The sequence below is a fragment of the Dipteris shenzhenensis genome, chromosome 5 (assembly GCF_047967505.1).
Source record: "Dipteris shenzhenensis isolate YYH24624 ecotype China chromosome 5, Dip_SZ_1.0, whole genome shotgun sequence".
Taxonomy (NCBI): Eukaryota; Viridiplantae; Streptophyta; class Polypodiopsida; order Gleicheniales; family Dipteridaceae; genus Dipteris; species Dipteris shenzhenensis.
In genome coordinates this window covers 21,130,448-21,157,771 of record NC_141600.1, presented here as the reverse complement: position 1 = coordinate 21,157,771, position 27,324 = coordinate 21,130,448, and the positions used below count along the sequence as shown (strand labels likewise).

At 48.5% G+C, this 27,324-nt stretch overlaps 1 protein-coding gene across 1 annotated transcript in view; it reads left to right on the top strand.

Annotated features, from left to right (window-relative positions):
* Positions 1 to 481: 481 nt before the first annotated feature.
* PDIL5-3 (PDI-like 5-3) overlaps positions 482 to 27,324 on the top strand; it is a 140,178-nt gene continuing 113,335 nt past the window's right edge. The window contains exons 1-3 of the mRNA XM_087374842.1: positions 482 to 811; positions 1,579 to 1,669; positions 1,771 to 1,865. Of these exons, the coding sequence (XP_087230968.1) occupies positions 771 to 811; positions 1,579 to 1,669; positions 1,771 to 1,865 (227 nt within the window). The 5' untranslated portion in view covers positions 482 to 770. The remainder of the gene's footprint in view (positions 812 to 1,578; positions 1,670 to 1,770; positions 1,866 to 27,324) is intronic.

The window sequence follows — 27,324 nt, the reverse complement described above, 5'->3', positions numbered from 1 at the left end:
TTTTGTCATACATGCAATGCAGCTTTGGGTTTGGATTTTTCCTGTCACACTTGCATGCTTCTGGCTCAATTTCGTTTAGATTTATTATTTATACATTTCTGAAATACATCTCCTCGTCGTTCGCTCGAAGTGGAATGACAATAGATTTGCTTACAATGCAAAAAAGGTTACATGCAATTGAACATCAATCTTCTGCAACATTTCTGACAACGTGACTCATGTGAACCTCCACAAGATAGCCCAGCTGGACAAGCACTCTAGTTTTTGAAGAGTGAACATGTGATTGAATAGTACAATATGCTAGTCACTGTACATGTGTTTGGGCAACCACATATAAAGAGGCCTTGGCGGGTCAATTTATGTATGAAACGTTGCTCAATACCCATGGAAAATGTTCAAATATGCCAATTTTATGGAGTATTAGTTTTAGGTGAGTGAATAGTAGTCAGTCTACTATTGAAGGAGTGTACATGTGTTTGGGCAACCATACAAAGAGCGACACCTTGCTCAATGCCCAGGGAAATGCCAATTTTATGGAGTTTGAGTTTTGCCTACCTTAGAAACGGTTTTGGTAACCTTTAGGCAACTTAGGCTGTGACGTAGGAGATTCCACAAGAAAAAAGAAGAAGTCCATTTACTGACTTGTAGGAAGGAACTCATCCCACAATCGAAATTCATGAACTCATCCCACACGCAAGCATCGAACCTCCTTTGCATCGTAGGAATTTTCGAAATTTTATGGTTCTTGGCTCTTCGATCCTGCTAACAGCATGACGATCCCCAGCAAAATCAAGGCGATCGACTTTTACAGGTTCCCCCTCGACTCCCGCTCGCGCTTTCTGTGACTGGATCTCGGCGATTTTTCCTAAGTATATTTCGAGGTGTGTAAGGGGGTTTAGACAATGCCGACGTTATTGCTGATCGAATTAGTCACGTTTACTTTAAAACGTGCGTCTGGGCGGAAATATTTTGTGTGCAATTCCCTTGCGAGAAATGTTCCATTCGTGCTTGCGACTTCGAGGCCGATAATTGCACTGGCTGTCCACTGCCATAAATGTGGGTCAGTGCTGGTTTTGGCTAATCCAGAATGGAGCAGTCTGTTCCAGGTTCTTAACAGCAGGGGGCAGTGTCTCCTGATCGTGTGTGTTTTCATATTCTTTCCGACACGTAGATCTGACTTGATGACACGAGCAAGCCAAACTAAATATGCAAGCTGAACTCATGGCATGTTGGCATGATACTTCTCATTCCATGAAAAGGGAATTCCGAAATAGCAATTTGACGCGCATTGTTAATCATTAATTTTTTATTCAATACAGTAGTGCTTTGGCTTTCATTTAAATTCAGTCAGTTTAAAAATAACAAATAAAGTCTGCCTTAAAAACGCTCTTGTCAGAGGTTTTTTTGTGCATTTGTTGCCTTAGAAGGCAGATCTGTTCACATGTTTGTAGGCAATGGAAAACCGTGCTAAAAACTGTACATCATCTTGACCTTTGTGCATTTGAGTCTGCTTGGTCTGCCTTTCACCTGCATTAATGGTGTCGTTGGAATTTTACTCAAGATCTCTTGATCATGCAGGAAAATTCCAAGGGATTTGACAGAAGCAACTTTGTCAGGAGCAGGATTGTCCATAGTAGCTGCTTTGTGCATGGTTCTCCTTTTTGGAATGGTAAGGCTTATATAACTTGCAGTTTGACTGCAGATACCTATCATTATTCCTGCAATAAGTTTGTAAGTCGGATTGCTACCTTCTTTGTTTTTGATAAACAGGAGCTGAAGAATTACCTTAGCGTCGCTACTACCACGAGTGTTATACTGGATGGAAGCAAAGATGGGGAGTTTCTACGAATTGATTTTAACATGAGGTAAAGTGTTTAGGGACAAACATATATGAAGCTTCTCTAGTCTCCTTAACTGATGTCAAATGTCTGAAATCTACTCACACGTAGAATAATTCCTTCTGATCTCAACTGATCTTGTTGGCTTGATTGAATATAATTTATTAACTTGTATTTCATGATCCCATCTCTTTGTAACGATGTATTAATAGTACTTGGATCAGCTTAGTTGTCTTGGACTATTGTGGTTCTATTTGGGTCTCCTAAGGTTTCTGTTATTTCCAAAAGATGACAACCCCAACCATCTGTGTAGGCCAACCCTGATTAGGGCCCCACCAACTGTCAGATTTGGCCTACCTGTTGCCAAATCTGTTTGCCACGGAGTGAGCCATACCTCAGGCAATATAAACTGTTGGGATTTTGGGGGTCACCTCCCTACCTGTGAGCCCCCAAATGAGCAGGACATGGGGGAGGTAGAGCAGCAGCACAAGAGGTGTCAGAGAGATGCCGCATGGGCAGAGAAGAAGGCTACCATGGGGTAGAAGGCAGAGCTGCCACATGGGCAGCATGCAGGCTGTCATGTGGGCAGAAAGAACAGCAGATGTGGCTGCCTGGAAGAGGGCTGAGGTGCAGGCAGCAGGCCCTGCATGGGCAGCACATAGAGCCAGTCAGCAAGGCTGCCACGGCCAATATATGGGTCCTGTGGGGGTGGCAGAAGGGACTGCCAGGTGGCAGTCTGTAGCAGCAGGTCCAGCCATTCAGTGCCTGCCACATGGCTGACTGGTCAGTTGCTGCAGGTCGGTTATCACAGACTGGGCCAGTCCAGTGTGTGGATCTGGTGGTTGGGTCAGTCCACCAGACTGGTCGGTCAGATCTAGAGGGCATTGTGCCCTATAAATAGGGCCCCATTGTTGGGGTTCATGCATTCTTTGGTGCCTCAGATTTGGGCTGCAGTTCCAGCAGCAGGGAGGTCCAGGGATCCATTGAGAGCCTCACATGTTGGCACATACCACAGCAGCAACGAGGCCAGGAGTGTGGCTCACCTTGTGCTGGGCTGCATCCAGCAAGAAAGAAAGAAAGAAAAGAAAGAAAGAAAATTTATTAAAGTCTTCAGAAGACCAATGGGTCTATGAGACTGTGAAAATCCTGATACAACAGTCTGTAGCAGCAGGTCCAGCCATTCAGTGCCTGCCACATGGCTGACTGGTCAGTTGCTGCAGGTCGGTTATCACAGACTGGGCCAGTCCAGTGTGTGGATCTGGTGGTTGGGTCAGTCCACCAGACTGGTCGGTCAGATCTGGAGGGCATTGTGCCCTATAAATAGGGCCCCATTGTTGGGGTTCATGCATTCTTTGGTGCCTCAGATTTGGGCTGCAGTTCCAGCAGCAGGGAGGTCCAGGGATCCATTGAGAGCCTCACATGTTGGCACGTACCACAGCAGCAAGGAGGCCAGGAGTCTGGCTCACCTTGTGCTGGGCTGCATCTAGAAAGAAGAAAGAAAGAAAAGAAAGAAAGAAAATTTATTAAAGTCTTCAGAAGACCGATGGGTCTATGAGACTGTGAAAATCCTGATACAACAAGCTGTGGTAGTGGAGCTACTAAGTGAGCATCCATACCAATGCAAAATGCAAAAATGCAGAATGGCAGTACTAAGTCCTAAGTACAACATAGTCATGTTGATGGTCGACTATATATCAATCTCAGCATCATCATCAATATCATCATCATCATCGTCAGCAACAAGATATCAGGATGGATGAGGTAGTGAAGGCATGAAGTCGGCAATAGAGTGCTGTCGGCCACTCAGAGGTGCGGTCTTGGCATGTCTCCTGGTCGTAGCTCTGCGTCTGAGTAGGGCTACTGTGACCCCCGTTGGTCGGGCTCCGACTCTCAACAAGGAGGGGATGTCTCCAAGTGTGATCTGTGTGTTGACCCTTTGTTTGAGCTGTCGGGTCATAGGCTCCGGGTCATGGTCATGTCGAGGCCTCGTCTCGTGGGGGTCCATGTGATCTAGCTGAAAGAACTCCGTGATAGAGCTCTGAGAGGGATCAAGTCTGCTCCTGTCTCTGTGCTCGGAGTATCCTCTCGCGGTGTCTAATTGCCTCATGAATGAAATCAGCCAAACACCGTTGGTCTGGGTAGGAGAGGAAACCGGCCAAAATCCCATAACTATTGGGTCTGAGCAGCAGGGAATTCAAGGGGAATCTCACTATTGGCTGCCTCCAGAGCAACAAGGGGACCTGTTTGTGCGGCATCTTCCAGCCCACTGAGAAGCTCTTTCTTACAACCAATCACCTTCCATGCTCTTGCATGGTCCAATTAGAGGCCGCCGACCAGCCCAATTCCTCACGATCACCCAATCACTGAAGCCCTCTTGAACCTTAGACTATCTAAGCCCCCCCATGAGGGCGTGCCTTAGAAGACTATAATCCCAACAATCCCCCCCACGACTGAAATGGGGAACAACAGACGAATGACAAAAAATGAGGACCTGAACACAAAATCTTGAACATCTAGAACATGACCAACTCAACCAACAGAGTCCGATCATCTAAAACAGTTGCCATCACAAGACAACTCTAAAACATGTTCGTGAGTCAAAAAGCCCAGTCTTCGTCACAAGAATCATCATCAAGAAGTCCAACTACCTCAGATGACGGTGAAGTTTCATCAACAACACAAACCCTCTCTTTCATCTTTCTTGCTTCTTCATCCTTCTGCTTCTTGAAACACTAACGCTTGAATTGGCCAGGTTTACCACAATAGTTGCTAGTGCATGTATCATCCTGCTTTGCTTTTTGTTTCCCCTTTGTCGCATATGCATGTTCTCCTGCTGGCATTAGCGCTGCTTCTCGTTTCCTTCACTAAGCAGAAGTGCTTCACAATCTAAAAGATCAGCATCGTCATCAACCCTCAGTATCTGAACAGTATCTTCATATTTTGGGGGCAAGCTTTTTAGTAAAATGGCCTTCTGATCATCTGCCTCAACCCTAGAACCAAGGTTGGTTCACTGTTTCAGTAAAGCTTGCATTCTATTCAAAAAAGTCCTGAGACTCTCAGTCTCATCCATCTGTAGACTGAACAGTTCTTGCTTGAGCATGGCTTTAGATTGCTTCATCGAATGCCAAATGTGTCTCAAGTTTGCCTTATCTTTTTTTTTTTTTTGCAACGAAAGGAACCTTCTATTAATGCTTGAAAAAAACCTCATACAAAACAGCAGCCCTGAAGGTGCTGGGTATGGAAAAAACCTGGATAAAGGCTGAAAGAAGAAACCAGCCTATTCCAGAGAAACCCAGCTCACTGCCTAGGGAATCTTTGGTATAGGGGTTAACAGCTAAGTAGGGGGACTATACAACCAACGAATCCCTTGCAAAGTGAATGTTTAGAAAACTCCTGCAGGCCAAGCTTGGCAGAAACGTGCGCGCCTCGCAACAGTGGCCCTAGAGCATGGGGTCCAACGCTCCAAGTTGAGCGCATGGTGTAAATGATAACCCGCTAGATAGCGACCAAGGTAGCCGAGGGTGGAACCGGTGCTCACCCATCACTAGATTACAGCGAGCAACCCAAATGTTCCACACTGTGACACTGGCTACTACCTCCCACACTCTATCCTTCGGAGGGGAGTGAGGATTTGTGCTATCAGGAGGAACCACCTCATGGAGCTTTATCCTCTGAATGCTCCGACCCTGCATCCAGTAAGGTGGGGAGACCTCATCAATTTGGAACGCGTGACCTCCCTCAGTCAACCAGGCCACCAGTTGGGAGTCGATCGAGGTTCGGTGGTATGAAAGAATTGCATCGTCATCCTATCCCTTTGCTGTACCCAACGGGCCCTGGTGGAGTGGTAGGAGAACTCAGCCCGCTGAACCTCTGTGTCCTGGAGCTCAAGGCGTGCGCTCTCATATGTGTGAGTAAGCCACTGGGATGTTGGGTCCAGCTCCTTGAGCCTCTCTATGGAGGTGAGGTCTCGTCGCAGTGCACACTCGTGCTCCTGAAGAGCATTCCTTAGTCTAAGGGCGTGAGACTGCAGCTCCTCACTGCTCCTCTGAATCGCATTTGCCACCCACAAAGCCCGGCCCTCACAAGATGCTGACTTTGGCTGTTGCCAAATCTCTACCATAACCTGCTGAATCTCCTCATCTTGCAGGAGGTCCTCTAGAATGCGGACCCCCTTTTCGGGAAGACCCCGACGGGGCTGCTCTAGGTAGAGTACTGCTGGAGAGTGGTCTGACATCGTGGTGCTTGCTAGAATCCTTGTAGAGCCGTGCCTAGCCCCCAACGTAAAAGCGATCTAGCCTCTCAAGCAATCCATCATGTCTCCTCTAGCCGAATGAGAAGAGGAGGCTGCCAGGTATCCTTTTGAACTCTGGCTCTCGCCACGGGTCTGTGCCACTGATCGTGAAGATGAACTGTTCCCATGTGCTTTGCTCTGCTGCTGACATCTTGGAGAAGGAGGTGCTACCATGCTTGCCCTCCCCAAACTCCAGGTTGAAGTCTCCTCCAACGATCCAAGAGTCAACATGTGGTAGATACTCTGTCAGCCTCCTCCAAACGGCTGCATGGTGCTGTTTGCAGGCTGGGGCATACACATTCAGGATCCCAATCCTGGACTCTCCCATCCTGACTCCCATCCAAACTACCCGCCCTGGGATAAGCTCACCCTGATCATAGACCTCTGGGGTCACTGCCTATGAGACCGAGATGCAGACCCCTCCGCTCCGTCCTTCGGTGGGGACCACATCTCCGGGCCTCTCCTCGAAAGGTGGTGGTGTTGCCGTCTAATGTTTGATGCTGAGAATATGTGCTCCTGTATTAAAAGGACGTCCACTGCTCGCCCTACCACTGCTCTCTGCACCGAAGATCAGGTACTACGGTTGACTACGAGCATGGTTGTGGAGCCTATGCACGTTCCAACTCACTATGGTCCAGCTCATGAGGACGGGGAAGCAGAAAACAAGGCTCTCTTGTGAGTGGGTGCGTGTTCCAAAAAAATTGACTTTTGAAGGGGGTTTGGAGGGTGAGTAGTTTGTGTCCGTACGTCGACGTACTAGGGTGGGCACCGGCTATATGCAAATCTTCCGTGCTCACTTCATCATGAAGGAGACTTCCACTCTGAACAAATCAACACACTTCTAGATTGGCCAGTAGTATGCCTGATCCAATCTTTGCCTCAGGCGGCAACCTGATAACCCCTACTGCCAAACCATACAACGGCTTCTTCCGCGTGAAGCTCAACTGAAAATTCACTTCAGCACCATGGGTGTGCCAAAGCTCCAATCCCTGTGGCCCCATCCATTCGTCTATCATGCGTGAAATCTGAGCCCTTAACATAGCATCAAATACCGCTTGGGACCACTTCTCCAACCTGTGGAGGCGAACCGGAATCTCCATACTAGGTGCGTTTGGGAGCCCACTACGCTGATCGAACCCCCTTTTCGGGGCTGCAAGATCATAAGCATCGCCTCCAGAGGCAGAGGATAAGAGTCAAGAATCTCTAGGTAGTTCCAGGGCCCCAATCTGCAAAAGTCCCGCGGTAGAGGGTGCCCAGGCTGGAGTTTGGGAGCTGTTGACCGGGAGGACGAGCCCCTTCCCTCTAGATCCCACCCTGAATGGAGGGAGGGGGTAGGATGGTGAGACGAGGAGACGGAAGGGGACATTGTCTTACCCTTGCCTAATGGCAGGGGAGTCGAGGCAGGTCCCCCTAAGGGGGGGGGGTGGGGAGGTTGAAGAAGCTGCTACGGAGGACGGGGGGCGGAGGTGGAGGGAGGGGGGCGAGTGGTGAGGATGACCATAGCAGGAGGGGCAAAGGGGGGAGCTCGGGAGGAGGGAGATAGAGAGGGAGCGCGGGGGGGGGAATGTCACGGGGACGTGAAAAGTGATGTAAAGTATCTTTGTAACTCAACCTACGCTTAACCCGGGGTTAACCATGGTTAAGTCTTGTAATGGTTTGGCCGTGAGGGACCGGCTAGAGGAAGTGCACACTTCCTAGAAGTTCCTAGGGGCAAAGTCTAGGTGCACCACTAGGTCCTCGGGGCAAGGCAAAGGCTCTAAAAGAGGGGTCTAAAAGTTGGGCCCAAGGACAACCAACGTTGTCCTTGGTATGGGGGTTAGGACTTTAATGAAGGGGCAAATGGCAAGAGGGAGGTGCCCATTTGTCATGCATGCCCTTCCCCCACCTTCCATCTCTCTCCCAGAGGTGCTGGACGTTTTCAGTTGTTCTTGTGCAGTTTTTGAGCTGTTTCAAGCCAGTTTTTAGCCATTTTAAGCTTGTTTTGGCTGTTCCAAGTGCCAAAAGTCATTTTTCAACTTTCTGAAAATTTTCGTACGGACGTCCTTACAGTACGAAATCCGTACGGACGTGTACGACTGCCTCCAGCAGGTGCCAGGGGTTGTCTTTTGCTGTGCTGGACCTTTCTGCACGTCTTTCTGGCTGCGTGGTGGCTTCTGGAGCTGTTCTGGACTAGTGTAGGCTGCAGGAGGAACTTTCCTTGCTGCTTTTGGCATGTGCTCTTAGGAGGACTCATGCACAGTTCTCAAGGCAGTCTTTCCTCTATAGCTCTTTCTTGTTCACCCTCCACTCTCTACCTTCATTTCTCTCTTCTCTTGATTGCTGGAAGACACTTGCATCTTGCGGGGAGCCTGGACAAAGGATAGGTGCGAGGGAAGAGCTCGCACCTCTGCCACAGACAGCGGGAATTGGTTCCAGGTTCTGTTTTTCCTTGTTCTTTCTTGTTTTGCAGCTTTTTGCAGTGCATGCGTGTTGTTTGCAGTCCTTCTAGGACTCCTACAGGTTCTAGCAAGCACCCAGAGGCAGGGGTGCTCCTGTGGAAGGCCTAAGGACAGTGTGGATGCATGTGATAGCCTTGAGGCTGCCTTGAGCTCAGTTTGTCAGAGGTATGGATGCCTGAGTATGCCTTGCCAGTGGGAATTCTAGTGGTGCACTTGGATTAGATCCAAGTAGAGGATTTGCAGAGAGGAACGGTGCAGGGTTGAACCCCTGTTGTAAAGAATTTCTATTTAGAAGCATTAAATAAATACTGTAAGGGGCGCCAAGGCATTTGGGGCCGTGTACTATTTTCATTGAGCAGGGGCATTCTAGCCTCACCTTTGTTATTGTTGAAGTTTGTTTCTAAGTCGTGCTAAGTGATTGAAGTGACTGAAGCTTGCATTGTGGCCATTTATGAAGTTTATGATCGAGTAGAAGAAGATCACTGCCCTTTTGTTTATCGAAGGCCGGTTTTAGGAGGAATAGGGGCGATCATAGGACCACCTTGTTGTTAGAAACATGGTGAAAGGGGAGAGAGAGAGAGAGAGAGAGAGAGAGAGAGAGAGAGAGAGAGAGAAGAAGAAGAAGAAGTGGTACACAAATGTAGAAACCATGAAGGCTTTCATTCATCCATCAAGTATATCAAGACAAGTGAAGTACAAGCCTTATGTAGGCTACTTACTCACAGTCTAGCACCTAGTGCATATGGGATAAGTCCCATGATGACACGTGGCACTCACACAAGACTCACACACATAAACTAGTACTAGATCACCTAGTACTACACACTAACACACTCTTTGACTATGATATCTCCAACACCCCCCTTCAGAGCAAAGAGGTGTGAGACCCAACACACAAGAGTAGACCGATCCCCCCTTCACCGCAATACTGCAAAGAGCAAGTCCAACTATCCAACACCTCCCGTGGCAAGGGCAAACCATCACTTGTCATCCCCCCTTACTCTGCATTGGGTGGTCAATACCATCAACTAAAGTAAAACACAATACAATCATTTTTGGGGGACAACCCAGGGCAGAGGACTATAGAGAAACGATAGGGTTTGCAGTGGAGGGATAAAAAATAGACAATACTCAGACACAACTGAAGAACGGAACTCAGAAAACATAGTGCTTGTCGGTAATATGAAAAACTGAATACAAGAACCTCAAGCCGTCGTGTCTCAAGGACTGTGGCTGAGGTGAATCAGAAAGATGAATCCATGTATAGAAACAATAGAAAAGATAGGAGCAGAGGGAGCGAAACACAATCCTCCGTGTAGCTCGATGATGACGAAGATGAAGAAGGGCTGGAGCTGCCCTAGGAAATGGCTGAAAAACCAGCATGCTGTGAGGAAGGAACCTTCAGGCTATCTGGAATAGCAACATGATGAAGAAAAAGGAGCAGATCTGGAGCAGAAGGGGCAGATCTGGAGCAGAGGGGGCAGATCTGGAACAGAAGGGGCAGATCTGGAGCAGAGGAGCAGATCTGGAGCAGAAGGGGCAGATCTGGAGCAGGAGGGGCTGCAGCAAAGGATGGAGGAGGTGAGGAGCAGCTGCAGGTCCTGTCCTGTCAGTGAGAGTGTGGGGGGCTAGTGCCTTTATAGGCCTGACCTAGCTGGTCGGCCAGTTCTGGTCGGCCAGACCAGCTGGTTGGCCTGATTTTGGTCGGCCATTTCTGGCCTTTCTGGCCACTTGTTTGGCCCTGCTGGCTGACCTTTTGGCTGGCCTGCAAGCTGGTATGTTTGCCCCAGAAATTGGGGATTGCTAGTTGCTTAACACCCCCTCTCAATTGGCAATTTGGAGGGGCAGACATTGTGTGCTTGGAGCTTCGTGTAGAGATGTCGACGGTGGCTATCCCTGTGAAATGCCCAAGAGATGTAATGCAAAAATGCAGAGAAGATCACAAGAGGAGTGCCCTTGCAAGGGAATTGTTCACATCCTCAAGTGCCTGAGGTACACGTATGATCAGCAGAAATAAGAACATTGTGAAGCTCAAGAGAATAAGCCACCCCCTCTCACCGCCGAAAGGTGGAGGGAAAAGCAAAGGTAAAGAACAAATATGTCGTAGCAGCACTGATAATCCAGAGATGGTGGGATTCCGCCAAAGGAAGAGGTCATAGCTGAAGAGTGAGCCAGTGTGTGCCCGATCTTGGACCTCGGGAGAGAGGAGTCTATCCCCGCCTCCATGCATGTAGAAGATTCGAACAGAAACATCAAGACACATCTGAACAGAAAGGGTCCCGCTTAGGGAGAACTTGTAGATCCTGGAAGTCGATGTCGATGGAGATCTGGTAGAGGTGAAGGATCATGACCTCCTTGTTCGAAGGAATGGGGAGTGTCAAGCCTGAAACCGAAAAGGGAGGGAGGGATGGGTGTAGAAGATGGAGGTAAGAAAGGGAGGGAGGGATGGGAGTAGAAGATGGAGTTCTGAAAGGGAGGGAGGGTGTTAGAGACTCACTGTACCCACCTATGAGCCCCCGTTTTGTGGGGACAAGGGGCAGTGAGAGTAAGGAGGGATGGGAAAGAGAGACCTAGGCAAATAGAGTTGGCAACCAGCACACGGGCTGGCTGCTGTCAGCAAACAGCAGAGATTTGGGGGGGGCCCTTTGCCTTCCTAGAAGCATGGACTGGCTGCACAGGGCATCCTTTTATAGGGGCCTGTGGCAGGGCCAGTCGGCCCAACCAGGGCCACCGACCAGGGCCGACCCTGGTCGGTTTTCCAGACTGATCTGGTCGGTCACCAGTCAGGGGACCGACCCTGCTGGTCGGCCAAACCAGAAGTCTTGGGCAGTGCCTATAAAAGGCCCACACTTCCCTCCATTTTGGCATCCAGTGCAGGACAGAAAGCCTCAATTTTAGGCTGTGATGTGCACTCAGATTTGGTATCTTCTGACAGAGAGAGTTCCTTCAGTTTGTCTCAGCACTTGGCTGAGTTTTGTATTGCTCTCCTGGAGCCAGTTTTCTGCCCACCATCCGGTGGATGAATATATTCTCCTCTCTGTCTAAGTTTTCTCTGAGTGAGTATTGTATCTGTGATCAGTTATCTGAGTTGAGTGTTGCTAGAGCGGGAGAGATCTTGGCTGGAGGTTGGAGTGATTCTTTCCTTCTGTTTTCTAACAGAGGGATGGGAGTAGAAGATGGAGCTCTCTCCCTTAGTGCACAGTGGAATGAAGAGGAAACTGATATGTTCATAGGAGTGATGCTCCCCGTACCTATGGCCTCCTTGAAGAAGCAGGATCGTTAGATCACCAGAGATCTGGGGTCTTTAGATCACCATGGCTCTGATACCATATAGAGAAACGATAGGGTTTGCAGTGGAGTGATAAAAAATAGACAATACTCAGACACAACTGAAGAACGGAACTCAGAAAACATAGTGCCTGTCGGTAATATGAAAAACTGAATACAAGAACCTCAAGCCGTCGTGTCTCAAGGACCGTGGCTGAGGTGAATCAGAAAGATGAATCCATGTAGAGAAACAATAGAAAAGATAGCAGCAGAGGGAGCGAAACGCAGTCCTCCGTGTAGCTCGATGATGACGAAGATGAAGAAGGGCTGGAGCTGCCCTAGGAAATGGCTGAAAAACCAGCATGCTGTGAGGAAGGAACCTTCAGGCTATCTGGAATAGCAACATGATGAAGAAAAAGGAGCAGATCTGGGGCAGAAGAGCAGATCTGGAGCAGAAGGGGCAGATCTGGAGCAGAGGGGGCAGATCTGGAACAGAAGGGGCAGATCTGGAGCAGAGGAGCAGATCTGGAGCAGAAGGGGCAGATCTGGAGCAGAGGAGCAGATCTGGAGCAGGAGGGGCTGCAGCAAAGGATGGAGGAGGTGAGGAGCAGCTGCAGGTCCTGTCCTGTCAGTGAGAGTGTGGGGGGCTAGTGCCTTTATAGGCCTGACCTAGCTGGTTGGCCAGCTGGTCGGCCAGACCAGCTGGTTGGCTTGATTTTGGTGGCCATTTCTGGCCTTTCTGGCCACTTGTTTGGCCCTGCTGGCTGACCTTTTGGCTGGCCTGCAAGCTGGTATGTTTGCCCCATAAATTGGGGATTGCTAGTTGCTTAACAAGGACCTCTTATTGACTCTTCAAACATTCATTTTAGAGGGACTACTCAAGGCAGAGAACCTTTAACTCAAACATAGAAATATTTTCATTCATTTTATGCATAGCAAGGGCAGAGAACCCATGATCCCGAAGTAGCTACAGCACAAGAGTGTGCGCATCCTAATGCGAACAGATGTCAGTGAGGGGACCCCTCAAAAGTGAAATGCTCATTGCTCATGACGACTCGGGATGTATTGAAGATCATAACCTTGGTTTTATCCAAGTTGACCTTCAAATCATGAGACTCACAAAAGGACTGTAGTGCATCAAGGTGTCTCTGGAGCCCCTCTGTTGAGGACGACAAGAGAGCCACGTCATCTGTGTAAAGTAATATCCGGATCAGCGTGCTTGCGAGAGAGCAACCTACCCCACCTTGTGCCTGCATCATTGTCTCGAGCTCGTCGATGTAGAGGCTTAACAAAGTAGGTGATAATGGGCACCCTTGTTTGACCCCGATAGTGCTCATGATCTCGTTTGTCCATCCAGATCCATTAAGAAGAAGTGGTACACAAATTTAGAAACCATGAAGGCTTTCATTCATCCATTAAGAGACAAGTGAAGTACAAGCCTTATGTAGGCTACTCACTCACACTCTAGCACCTAGTGCAAATGGGATAAGTCCCACGATGACACGTGGCGCTCACACAAGACTCACACACATAAAGTAGTACTAGATCACCTAGTACTACACACTAACACACTCTGACTATGATATCTCCAACACTTGCTGATCAGGCTCGTTGGGGTTTTGGATTCCCTCCTCCTCAACTGTTGTCGGGCTGACCTCTACAGCCTCCACCATCTCAACGTCAAGAACTCTTGAGACTCGCTGGTGATGCATGGGTCACTACGGTCGCTGGATCTCCACTATAGGAGGATCGCTTGGCTGGAGAGTAGCCCTTGCCGCTTGGGGGGGGGGGGGGGGTCTCCAACCAAGGGCTCTTGCAGCTGCTCCTCCGCGGGTGTCTCTCAAACTGCTCTCTTTCTCTCCCTGTGTCTAGCCCGTTGCTTGCGGCGTTTTCGAGCCAGTTTGCTTGGTTTCTTTTTCTTTTTTACTTGGGTCCATTCTCCCTCTGAAGGTGTCACCTAGGGGGTTTGAGAATCTTGCTGCTCCTATCCGAGGGGTTGTTGCGCCTTGGCATGTTGACTCTACTTGCCTTGCGGGGGTGGGGGGGAGGAGCTAGGCTCTGGCCACGAGGTCTCTGGCTAAATGACTCATCTGCGTGCAACGAAGACACTGGCTTGGTAACCCAGAAATCTCCACTCTTTGACAAAGTGTACCCCCCTCAAGGGTCTCGAGGAGGATGATCAACTCTGGGAGGGACTCTAGGCTCTCAACCACCAATCTGATCCTGGGGACTCTGTCGTCTGCTACCACTGATGCTACCGAATCTGGCGGGGACTCCAACACCTTGCAAAACGCTCTACCAATGGAGGGGAGGATGGCTTTGTATTCCTTTGGGAGCCCCGGGATGCGGAGCGTCACCAGGAATCAGGGAACACGGTGTGCCGTGTCCATGTCCTCCACTGTAAAGCCATGGTACCAAGGGAAGAGATACACCTATTGTAGGCCAAGGAGGATGGGGCTCTGCTCCACAAGTGTCAAGGTGGTAGCGGGGGAGCTCAGTTGGATGAGGAAGATGCCTCTTCCGTAGATGGTGACCTCCTGAATGTGGTCGCCCTCTAGTGCCAAGCTCGCCTGGGTCCACTCACCTGTCTCCTTGTGGGTGTGAAGCCCACAATTTTGCCCACGACTGCCTTGTCCTGGAGGGACTGAACTACATGCTGAACCTATTGACCTTAACGGCTGAGGGATTTGAGGGTGTTGCCATAGAGCCTGTCACCACCAAGACTTTCTTTCTCCGAACAAGCACAAAAACTCCCATTGCTAGGAAGGAGGAAAGAAAAAGAAAGGCCACTTGGATGGTGGGCAGGGAAGCTGCCTCACCCCCAAGAAAGGCTAGGGAGAGCCCTTGAAGAAAGAGGCACCTCGAAGAAGCCCCGTCGACCCAAACCTGAACACACCCAAGGCCCGAGGGTCGATGAAGGAGTCGAGAGAGGGCTGGAAGGCTGCAAGGAGATCCTTGAAAAAGGAAAAAAGGGCCCAGCCTGCTTCCCTGGACGGTACCTACCTACAAATGGGCTTTGAGTAGACGGGCTGCTCACTAAAGCAGCACCATGTGAAGGTTGCTGCTCCAAGGTAACACGGGGCTTTGCGGGCAGCTCTGACACGCCAGCCACAAGCCACAAACCAAGAGGTGAGGCACAGGTACAAAGGGCGGGATGGAGTAGACAAGGTGGGGAAGAAAGAAGGGTGCGGGATGGGGGCGAGAAGGGAGGAGGAGGAGAATGAAGGCGCGGAGGAGACGGTGCAGAGGAAGGCGGAGAGGGGGTGGGATGGAGGCGAGAAGGTGGCGGAGGGGAGGTGGGGAAGGGGGGCGAAATGGAGGTGGAGAGGGGGCGGGGGAGGAGGTGGAGAGAAGGTGGGGAGGTGCCGGGGGGAGGAGGCGGGAAATGGTAGGGAGAGGAGGCGGGAGATGGCAGGGGGAAGGCAGGGAGAGGAGGCGGAGAGATGGCGGGGGAAGGAGGCGGGAGATGGTGGGGAGAGGAGGCGAGGAAGGAGGCGGGGAGAAGAGGTGGGGAAGGAGGTGGAAGATGGCAGGGAAAGGAGGAGGTGGAAGAGGGTTGGAGGGAGGAGGGAGAAGGAAGAGATGGTGGGCAGTGGGAGTAGCCAGGGAGCAGCCGCTGCCTTATCTATTTATGGCACACTAGGCTTGATTTGCAATACGCAGTCTCTCAGTCAAGCATGTTCTTTCAGAAGCCTGATACTTTAAAGGCATGGAGCATTGGGGACTATCATATGATGATAAGTCTTCAATGGTTATGCATGCTTTCACGGAGAGTGATTGGGTTGGTTGTTACGACACCCATGTGTCTCACAGAAGCACTTGTTTCATGCTTGGCTCTTCATGCAATTGTTGGCTCAGCAAGAAACAGCCTACAATTGCTACTTCGAGTTGTGAAACTGAGTACAGGGCAGCCTCCACAGTGGCTGTAGGTGTGTTTGGCTTTGTGAGTTACTTGTAGATCTTTGATGTCAGCCAGGCATCTTCTACCATGACCTACACTGAAGCCATAGTGCTTGGGCCGTTGCACGTAATCCTGTCTTTCATGCACGTACCAAGCACATTGGGATGCACTATCATTATGTTTGAGAGCGACTACTAGTTGGAGATATACAGTTGTCCTACGTTCCCACAGAGGACAACTTAGGAATTCTTTTCACGATGGCTCTACCACGACCCAAGTTTTGAAGCTTTTTGGCAAGCTTTACACTTCCAGGTATCCTTAAGATTTATCCAGGGTACTTCAGCGGTACCATGGAGGGGGTTATTGACATTGAGCCTTGGTATGGCCTTCTAGGCTAGTTAGGACATCTATTGGGACACCTAGTATACTTGGGGCATTTTAGTCCTATGTTGACTTTGGTTGACTGTGGGCCCTAGATTGTTGGCTATCTTTTGTACTTTCTTATTATCCATTGCAAGTACACTTCAGTTCCTTGAGCTTGTTTTTTTCTCCTTATATTACAGCTTCCTTTGTTTGTACTTGGCTTCGCTTGTGTAATTTTTGTAGCATTGGTATTAGAGCAATCAAATTGGAGGGGGTTGTCTGCACAGTCTATTAGGCGTAGAGCAGGTGCAACAGAGGAGTACTCGTTTATAAGTACGTTTGTGTGCAATCGGTCAACCGATCATTTGTGGTAGCATTACATTGTGCACCAATTGCTTGTATCTAATGCGAGTTAATGCTTGCATGCGTAGGTGCGCTACTTGATAGAAGTCATCAAGGTTGGGTAAAAGTGGAATCGGTTGGATCTTGTTGACAAGCTGTTGACCTTTGCTTTGAGCAGAGGTGATTAGTGACATATTGCATGGGCAGTAGACCCATTGGAACCAATCCCTTTAACCGGATAAGAAGAATTATTGGCACATGAGACTTTCTTGTCAACTGGTGCACATGACAACGTGTCAAACATTTCTTTCCAGGACGTGATATGGTGGCATGCACCGGTATCAAAATACCATGTTTCTGCCGTTTCATTTACACTGAAAGTGATTGACTCCCAGAAGGCATCATAGCTGAAAGTAAAAAATGCTCAATCATCTTTCCTTGCATTATGGGCTGAGCTTGAAACAGCCATACCAGACTCTTTCTTCTTTTTCTTTACAAGCCTCTTTGGGCACTCACTGAATTGATGACCCGGCTTGTTACAATAATGGGATTTACCTTTCTTGATAGACTTCTTGGCATCCTGTTTATCCTTCCCACCAGCATGTGCAGAGTTTTTTTCAGAATTATGACCCGTATCATATTTGGGCCGATATTTCTTCTTGTCCTTATCCTTTGCTTAAAATGCCTGCTCCCTACTACGTGTATTGACGACATATTCTTTCTATCTTAAATGGTGCGTTGCCCTATCAGCTAGATTTAGATTTAGATGCTCGTTTGGGAGAGACTAAAATGAAATCGTTTAGACTTCACAAGCAGTTGTAGCTTGAATGAAGAGATTTGGACTACTTTTTGATTAGCCTTCTCCTTTAGTGCTAGCCTTCGTCATGGCTGAGTTTGCCCTTCACCTCCGGAGTGCCGACAGAAACTCAGTACGAAGACCTTGTATAAATGGATGCTCAAGTATGTGTGGGTGTGTGGATTTGTATGTGTGAGAGCATATTTTTATAGTATGGTCTACCCCCACTGTTGGGCGCTGAGTGGGGATGTCATAGTAGCTAGTCCCTGCTGTGCGTGATGGAGTTTATGGTTTTCAATCTTATGAGTGACTATCGTGAGATTGAAACTGCACTATGTTGTGTTTTTAGAGGATGAGTTTGGGAATGTTCTTGGATTCATCTAGGTATATCCTCTTGCAAGAAGAGGCCCACCAACTCCTGAAAAATGAGAGATGTCGATTTCCCTCATAGACAAATTGAGTGATATATTGAAAGAGAGATAGGACTCTGGTAAGGAGTTCAGAGAAGTGGAAACGAGCTGTGCATCTGGAAGAACTTCATCTATATTCAAGAGTTGCTAGCGCAAATCCAGAATTTTAGTGACTTGGTCCTGGATAGAATCCCCTTCATCCATGTGCACTGAATCAAGCTCCCTGCGCAAGAATGAGACTCTAGCCTCATTGTGAGCTTAATACATGGCTTCCAAAATATCGCAAGCACGCTTTGAAGTGCGGCAAGACCGAATGTGTGGAATGATAAACCTCTTTGCTGAAAGTGAAATCAATGATAAGGCCTGTGCATCATGAGTATCCCACCTCCTTTGCTTAGGAGTGACACCTTCTTGTGCCCTTGTTGCCCTCCCCATGGCCCCCCCCCCCCCGGCCCCCTCTTCCCCAAAGATATGTCTTCCCCTCAATAGCTAGCACACAGCTCAAGCAAAACAGAGGTTAAACACCTCAAGTGAGAGCTGAGTAAAGTACAGAACTGTGCTTGCACTAAATTTGAAATGTCACCTCCCAGATGATCCACCAGTCTGTGTATTCACAAAACAAAGCTGGAACAAGTCCAACAAGAGCAAAACTGAGCGAATCCATGCAGCCAGCTCCAAAAACCCTTCTAGATGAAGCGAGATTTTCAAAAACAGGCTCAGCCTGTCAAAAGACAGGTCAACCGGCAGCTGGGCACCTCTGGACAGCTCAAAATCTGTCAAAAACAATTCGCACAGCTGTAGACAGCCTCCAGAAGCCTAAAAACAGGGTCGGCATGTCTTAGAATGCATGCAGCAGTGAAAATCAAGCTAACCCGTGTCGAAAACAGTAAGAATAGGTTCACCCTGCTACAGAAAGCTGCCAGAATGAGGCGCTTAGACCTGGAGCAGCCAATTGAATCTTTATCTGATTGAAACAGCTTCAAACAGTGCAAAAAACCAGTTGAGCAGCTCTCTCTATGTCTAACTAATGTTTGGGGGAAAAAACCTTATAAAGCGAAAAAGTGCCCAGAGCTCCTTATTACATTGGCCACTGCCTTACAGATAAGAATATTTCTAGGCCATTTTTGGAGAATACCATGAGGCGGATGGGCTTCCGGGGGCACTAAATTTGGGTTGTTGCGGCCCTGTACATGGGGAGTGCCAGTCAAATGCTTATTGGGGGTCATACAGGCGAGGCCTTTTCCCTCTCTCACTAAGTACGTCAGGGCTGCCCCCTGACACCCTTCCTTTTCCTATTTGTGGCAGAGGCTTTGGGCTACTTTCTGTGATCCTAGACGGTTGGTCTCACTGCTATGCGCTCACCGATCTGCCAGGAGGACGAATAGAGTTTGTATACGACATGATTCTTTTTGTGGAGGGCACGAGAATGAGCGTGGAGGGAGTCCGAAGTGACCTTGAGGTATACTGCCAAGCATTTGGGGCCAAGATCTACTGGACCAAATCATTTGGCTTCCTTATAGCGATTGAGGAGGCTCATGAGATCTTGGATTGGGAGCCACTCGTGGCTTTTGCTGGATCCTGCGGTCTAGGTTGCCAGATGGGCTTGATATTTCAGTAGAGGAGCAGATCGCCCCTATGCTAGAGAGTGTGCAATGCAAGCTCTTGTATTGAAGCTCGGCCAAACGTCCTCTTTAGCAGGACGAGCCAAGGTGGCCAACCAGGTCTTTTTGGCCATGGCTTGGTATATAGCCTTGTGTTGGTGTTTTCATCGGGGATGGATGGACAAGCGCTTGGTACACAATCTCTTGTGGGCAGAATTAGATGGCACAAGGAACACTAGAGCTAAGGCCCCCTGGGAGCGGTAGTGTAATGACTCACTCTAGTTTCAGAGCCCTGGAAGCTCTTACTTTTCAACAAGGGGTTCTTAGGAACAAACCGCACCCCCCCCCCCCCAACCCCAACCTCCTTTTTCCCTCAAAGGTGTCAGCAGTCTCATCTATGGAGCCTCCCTTTCAGGGCAGGGCTCTCCATTGATAAGGAGCCTTCATAGGGTGTAGAGTGGCTATCGAGAGGACTCGTTCAAGCCAGCCCCTTCTTTGGTATCGGGAGGTTCGGGATCGGGAGGGGTTCATGCTAGGACAGAGGGCACATTGGGATAGTGGTGCAGCCTGTTCTTTTAGAGCGTGGAGTTGTGGCAGAGGTGCGGTTGAGAGCCCTCTCTTGGATGAGATTGGTAGGATCGCAGATGCTAGAGATAGACTCCACCATTCGTGAGTCTTGGTGGGGTGGACTTTACAAGCCTTCAGCTCCTCCACGTTGGTATGGGCAATTCTCTAGGACAGGGGTCCCCTAGAGGATCTAATTTTTGCAGCCTTGGATCCTTCCGCTCTAGGCTTTATAGAGTTAAAGGGGGGGGGGGGTGGGACTCTCCAACCAATTTTTGATGGAGACCTAGAGATGGATGGGGCCCTAGACTTTGTTGAGTGGTAGAGGATTAGAGTAGTGGGCCGTTTGGGCAAAGCTTGGACCATTCACCCATCACTAGGCACCTTAGAGCAAGAAGGATTATAGTGGGAGGGTCATTCCTTGTGGGACTCACTCGAGTGGTTTTGGCTAGCCAGAGTAGGCTCCCCAAGAGAGTGAAGAAGGTGCCCTTTTTCTTGTACACGACACATCGGGTGGGAGATGCCTGCTTGGACTCCCTCCAGAGAGAGACACTAGATCGAGCAGTAGGTGCCCCGGCCGCTTGGACTTGCTCTAGCGAGACACTGGATCGAGTAGTAGATGCTCCTGGAGGTCATTTCTTGATTTTGGTCACGCTTGTAGGCTGGCCGACGGTCATGGAAGAGCCCCTATTTCTTTTGGATGGTGCTCATGGGGGTCTGCTTATTGGTCCTTGGCTAGAGTAGATGCGTGTTGATGGGCTGTCACCACTGTGTGGATGGAGTTATGGGCACAATCCCACTCTCTCTCTTTAGCTGCCCCGCAGTGTAGAGGATGTGGCAAGGGGTCCTTCGATATTGGCTTGGTCGTAGAGGATGTAGAGAGTTTTTGCTTGGGGAATGGTAGCCTGGTTGACAGAGGGAGGCCAGCCCTTCCCCATTGACATGGTCACCCTAGCTTACGAGATCCATGAACAAAGTGTCTCCCGCATCGAGGTGCAGGCCTTCCCGGTAGTGTCTAGTAACTAGTTTTCTTCCCATAGGACAGTGTTTAGGGGACAGGGTCCAGCATCCCTGTTTGGAAGTTGGAACATATGGGTCGCTTGCTGCAGCTTGGTGACAGGAGATCACCAAGCCCCCCGGCGTCCACTGTCATCCTGCTTCAACATGTATCCACTTGCTTGGTACTATTTCTTTTTGTTTTTCAATAGAATGCTTATTAAGAAATGAAATGTTTTCCTACTGTTTAGGTACGGACAATGTGGACTAGGTCTAGCATTTGAGGGTGGACCCCCTTGCTTGGGGTTATGGGCATTAGTGACCCACAAGAGTGATGGCCTCTCTTTGAGAGGAACATCTAGGAACCACACCCCACCTGAGTACCCAAACATGGGACCAATCAAATGCACAGATTGCATACCGACCTAGGAACCATTCAAGAGAATGTTCCCTGAGCTTTGGGTGTGGGCCTGGCAGCATGCCAAGAGTAACGGAGATACAAGATAAGACGACAAACAAATGAGCTCAGTATGGCTCAATTATGACCTTAGAGTACGTCAATAGATAGTCTAAGCTGTTAGGAACCCGTGGGTGCGATCAGAATTAAATTCTGACAACTTTGAAATTTTAGGGTTTTTGGGAGTGACGTGGCAGCTTCCACGTGGCAGACTGCCACATGGAATCTGAGCTGGCAGGTCAGTCCACCTGTCCCACACATGTGGCAGAATGCATGGCAAGTGGCAGGGCATGCAGGCCAAGTGTTTGGCCCCAAATCTGGTAGATTTGGGGCAGGTTGTGGGCTGTCCTCTTTGGGACTGCAGCCCACCAAAAATCTGGGACAAGTGTCCAGCTTCCACTCTAGGCCTAGGGGGGGGGGGGGCTGAGCCTATAAAAGAAGGCCTCTCCCCTTCATTCCTCACATGAAAATTTCGTCACTTTTCTTCTCCCTCCTTTTGGATGATGCAGCAGAACCTCTCCAGCTCCTTGGGTGCAGCCAGCTTCTCCCCAGGCCATTCTCTCACCTCAGCAGCACTCTCTCTCTACAACAGCACATTCTCTCTCTACAGTTCCAGCCCCTCCTCTCCAGAAATCTGCCCCCTCTCAGCTCTTCTGGAACAGCAGCAGCATCCTCTTTCCTTCACCTAGCCTGGAGCAGCCACAGCCCCTTTCTCTCTCCTGCTGCAGTCTTTTTCTCTCTACTGCAGAATTTCTCTCTCTACTGTTCCAGCCCATTTCCCTTGCAGAAATCTGCCTTTCTGTGCACCTCTGGAACAGCAGCAGCTCCTCTCTTACATCTCCTCCCTTGGGATCAGCATTGGCACTCTCTCTCTACAGCTATCACTCCATAAAATCTTTCTCTCTCTAGCCTATAGGCTGTTTTTCTAAGCTGTTCTCATTCCAGCCCCATTTCCACACTCTCCTCACCCAAGGTAGCTTCAGAGGCATCAAGGACTTCATCTACAAAAGGGTCAAGTCACGAAGGGAGCCTGTATTGTCAAGTTTATCTCATTTACAGCACTATTTCATGTTGTTTCTACTATCTTTCTAGAAACTAGTGCTTGTCTCTAATGTTGGATGTAAGTGGTGATTGTTGCAGGCTTCTTCCTTGTGGATTGGGCAAGCCAAGAGTTGAAACCTGAGCTTGGAGTCCTCCTTTTTGTTGTTTACCTTGTACATATGCTTTTGAGTCTTGTATCTAGGTCCTAGGTTTTCACTGAGTTCATCAGTTTGGAAGGTGCATTGCACCTTGGTCTTGTATCTCCATTTTTAAGAATAAAGTGAGCCTGGATAAGGGGGGGGGCCCGTCTTGGCCCCTCAATCATATTGCATTTTCCAATGATGTCACTTTGTGTTTAAGCTGTTTAAGTCTTAATTCCAACTTAATTGCAAACTCTTAATTTGTATGATTGGACTTATTCCAGTCTTACAAAGGTATATATCTTAAGTTCAAGTATATGTGTTTGGCAACTCGCAATCATCTCATTCAAATGCCTCTGCAAAATCCGTTGTTTGAATTGATAGAAAGCACCGAGTAGTTTACACCCACTCTTGTCGCCATCTGGTAGGATATCATCTACACTTCTACATGCCATTTGGGAGCGCAGGCCATCATGATCAGGGCCACCATTGAAAGGCAGGAGCATTTTGGCAAGGCTTGGCTTGTAGGTATTTTTTATGTATTCATAGAGAGAGGTATTCGCTGGATGTATAGTCCTCCATCTTGGCTATTAGCCCCTAATCTAGAGATTCCCTAGGCAGTGAGCCGGGTTCTTTGGAGACAAGTTGAACGCGCCCCAACCCCAGACAACGTGGCAGCCCTGCATGTGGGTGACACTGCCTATTCATACACATTATGAATTGAGTTTTCAATGCCAATCCAGAGAAAGCATCTTTACATAGTACAATTAACCAATGCAGTAGGCAGCAGCCTTGTCATGCAGCTAATATAATGTTACAGTAGATACACCCTTGATCACACATTACTAAAGCTAGAAGGGGAGAGAGGGGGGTAATAAGTACATGCTTTGATACATCTTTCATCGGTCTGTTGAGAAATAACCACAAAAGAGGGTATACCCTGCGGAAGATAGATATTGTGTAGCCCAGGAACCTAGACAGTGGTGCTTATGTGGAATCCGAAAGGTCTTTCTGTAATGTGCTCAACATACATGTCCAAGCAAGTAAATAGACAATGCTCATGAGAGAGATGTAGAACCAGCAGTAGATATATTTCCGTCCAAGAGATGGGCTCAATACAAAAACAAGTTTAGAGTCCCACCAGAACGTGGCCCTCTGTCCTAACTAAAATGTGCTGTTCTCCTACCTCTTGTTGGGGTAAAGGCACATTGCCACCCCTTTATTAAAGATATGACACCTATGACTGTCTTAAGACAGTCATAGGGGGAAAACCTAATCCTAATAAAACTTAAGAGTTTGTGGTGTGGCTCATCACTTCACACCTGCATCTTGAGTGTCACTCTTCTCTCTCACCCTCTCCCTGTTGTTCTTCTCCCTCTTACCTTCCCCTTCAACTGATATCAGAGCCAGCCTCTCTTCCCCCTCTACCCCCCTCGGGACTTGTGCCCTTGGCATAGCGCAAGCAGCTAGGGCTGCAGCGCGGGACAGCAACGCGGGGCGACGAGGGGCAGCGCAGACAGCAGCGCAGGCAGCAGCGCAGGGCAGCAGCTGGGCATCGAGCCGATTCGCGCCGTACAGTCGTGTACGGACGTACGGCCGTCCGTACAGCCGTACGGACACCGTACTGTCGACCGTACCGTACGGGCCGCCGTACGGACTGTGACAGGGAGGTGCATTTTCGATTGGGAGCAGCGTCAGGAACTTCTTCGTCAGGGATCTGCGTCAAGGAAGGGCTTTTTTTTCGAAATTTTTTTTCTCGTACCGTGCACAAGTACACAGGTATAGCAGCAAGTACCTTCGAGTCCCTCGTGCTTGAGGTGACTAGTACCACAGTGTGTGGTTGATTGCACAGTTATCTTGTTTCGGGAAGGTAATGCCTTGATTTTGCAGAGGATTTTTATGCTTTTGCTGAGTGCAAATCTCAGCTTTTGGGTGACATTTTCAAAGGGCTTTTGCCTGGAAGTCTATGCAGTGTATGCCTTGAGGCAGTGGCTCACATTGGTCTTGTTTCCGCAGTGTATTCAGTGACATTTCTTGCAGGTCACATTTTGTGTACGACACCTTGGAAAATCTGAGTTGAGCCACGCTTGGCCAGGGCGCATCGAGTTTACTCGGTCCCTAACTGTCCATCGTTGACAGTGCTCAAAAGATTTTCTCTTCAGTGTCTGTACGTTGGGATCTGTGTTGTTACTGTGTACACAGGGCTGTTTATGCATTGCATTGTCAGGTGAAAGTGCCAGGAGAGCGCTACTTTTTTGTATGCTACCTCAGTTTTGAGGTGTTTTTCACTTGGTACAGGTGTCAAATCAAGGGGCTTTTGCCCAGATTTTGCTTGAGAGCACTTGGGTTACTGTTTGAGACCTTCAGATGCCTTTTATCCCTTTGGCAGAAGGGTGATTGCTTGGGATTTGTCCCATTTTCTGTTGCAGGTTTGTGACAGGCTGAAGTGTCTGGAGCCTCTTTTACAGTGAACAAAACAGTGTATGACAAGTGGTTTATGCATATAAAATCAGTGCAATACCTCATCTGAGGTGGGAGAAGTGATCAGGACAGCAGTGTTTTATGCTTCATCAGATGATGATGCACTGTTAAAGCACCTGTGGAACAGCTGCAGCATTCTGAAATTACTGTTTTATGCCTATTTGAGCACGGTACAGTGTGTCAGAAGGTACAGTAATTGGAGGGAAATTTACTGTTTTGCTGCAGATTCTTTTGACAGTAAAAAAACAGCACTATTGTGAGTGCTTCTGGCTCTTGATAGAGCAGGTTTTTTCTGAGAAATCAGAACTTTATTCAGTCATTTTTTGACTTACAGGGAGTCAAGAACTTTCCTTATCTGATATGGCATCAGGGGGAAGTGAATCTTCAATTCTGAACATAAAGAAATTGGAAGGAGCACACAATTATGCATTATGGGCAGAACAGTGTTTGAATGTACTTCTGCTAAAGAAGATTTCTAAGCCCATAAGGGTGAAGGGTGTCAAGCCATCTGACATGGCAGATGATGAATGGGAGGAGCTTGATTTGTCCGCAAGGGCAGCTATCATGCTTACTATTTCTGATACTCTTGTGTTCAATGTTCAGGCTGAAAAGACCTCTTATGGCCTATGGCAGAGGCTAGCAGAGTTGTATGCCCAAAAGAGTTCAGCCAGTAAGGTTTATTGGTTGAAGAAGCTGGTTGATCTTCGCATGAAGGAAGGTACAACTATGACCTCACACTTGAGTGAGTTCAATGCCATCTTTACACAGCTGATTGCACAGGGGTTGAACCTTGATGAGGAGTTCAAGGCTACTTTCTTGTTGTGTACCCTCCCTGAGAGTTGGGACACTTTCAAGACCACCTTGTCAAATTCAAATGTCATTCTTATATATGCTGATGTGGAGAGCTCTCTCCTTATGGAGGAGATGAGCAGGAAAAATAATATGGGCAGCAAGTCTTCAAATGCTTTGCAGGTACAGGATAGAGGCAGGACTCAGCAGAAGGGGAGATCTGCTAGTAAGTCCAAATCCCGCAGTCAGTCCCGTGGTAAAAAGGATATTGAATGCTTTTATTGTGGCAAGAAGGGACATGTGAAGTCTAAGTGCTTCAAGTTCATACGGGATCAGAAAGCCAAGAAGGCTGAAACAAAGGATGCAGGCAGTGGAATCAAAGGCAAAGGCAAGGCCAAGGCAGATGACTTGGATGCAGTGAATGTTGCAGCAGAGAATAGTGACAGTGACAGACATGATGTTTTATGCTCTTCTGCTGTAATTGCACATACTTTGGTTATTGATGGCCATGACATGCACACCTGGCTCTTGGATTCAGGTGCGTCTTTTCATGTTACTCCTCACAGGGAGTGGTTTACTTCCTACACAGGTACTCATGGAGTTGTTCATCTTGGGAACAACTATGCATGTCAGATTGCAGGGATTGGCAGTATACAGATAGTATTCCCTGATGGACGCATATTTATGCTTGATGGTGTCCGCCATGTGCCGCAAATCAAGAATAATCTGATTAGCACTGGCCTGTTGGATGATAGCGGTTACCACACCACATTTGGGGATTCCGAATGGGTGATTACTGATGGCCAGGTTGTAGTGGCTGAGGGTTATAAGAGTGATACCTTGTACCCTCTTTATGTTTCCAGTGTGGGTAATCATGTTGTTGCCATAACCGAGCTGCCAAAGGTTTCATTGTGGCATAGCCGGTTGGGACACATGTCTGTTAAAGGAATGCAAGAACTGTCACGTTTGGGTTATCTGCCGTCTCTTTCTTTTTCAGATTTGCCTACTTGTGATCATTGCATATTTGGCAAGCATTTTGTGACTCCTCATAAGAGGAGGACTCTCCAGAATAGAGCACCGCTTGATCTAGTGCACACTGATTTGTGTGAGATGCCACAATTATCACTAGGGGGTGCAAAGTATTTTATTACTTTTATTGATGATGCCACACACAAAGTGTGGGTCAATTTCTTGAAGCATAAGAGCGATGCCTTAGATGCTTTCAAGAAGTTTGTCGCTCAGGTTGAAAATCGGACAGGTCGCAGGCTGAAATGCCTCAGATCCGATAATGGGGGTGAGTATGTGTCACATGCTTTTGTGCAGTTTTGCGAAGCTAAGGGCATTAAACAGGGACTCACAGCCCCTCATAATGCATCTCAAAATGGTGTAAGTGAGCGGATGAATCGAACTATTCAGGAGAAGGTTCGATGTATGTTGTCTTATGCTGCATTGCCCCATGGCTTTTGGGCAGAAGCCGTGCAAACAGCAGTTCACATTATTAACAGGTCGCCAAACAAGGCTTTGGAGTTGAAAGTGCCAGAGGAGGTGTGGTCTGGCAAGCCACCCTCATATAAGCACTTACGTGTGTTTGGCTGCGAGTGCTTTGCTC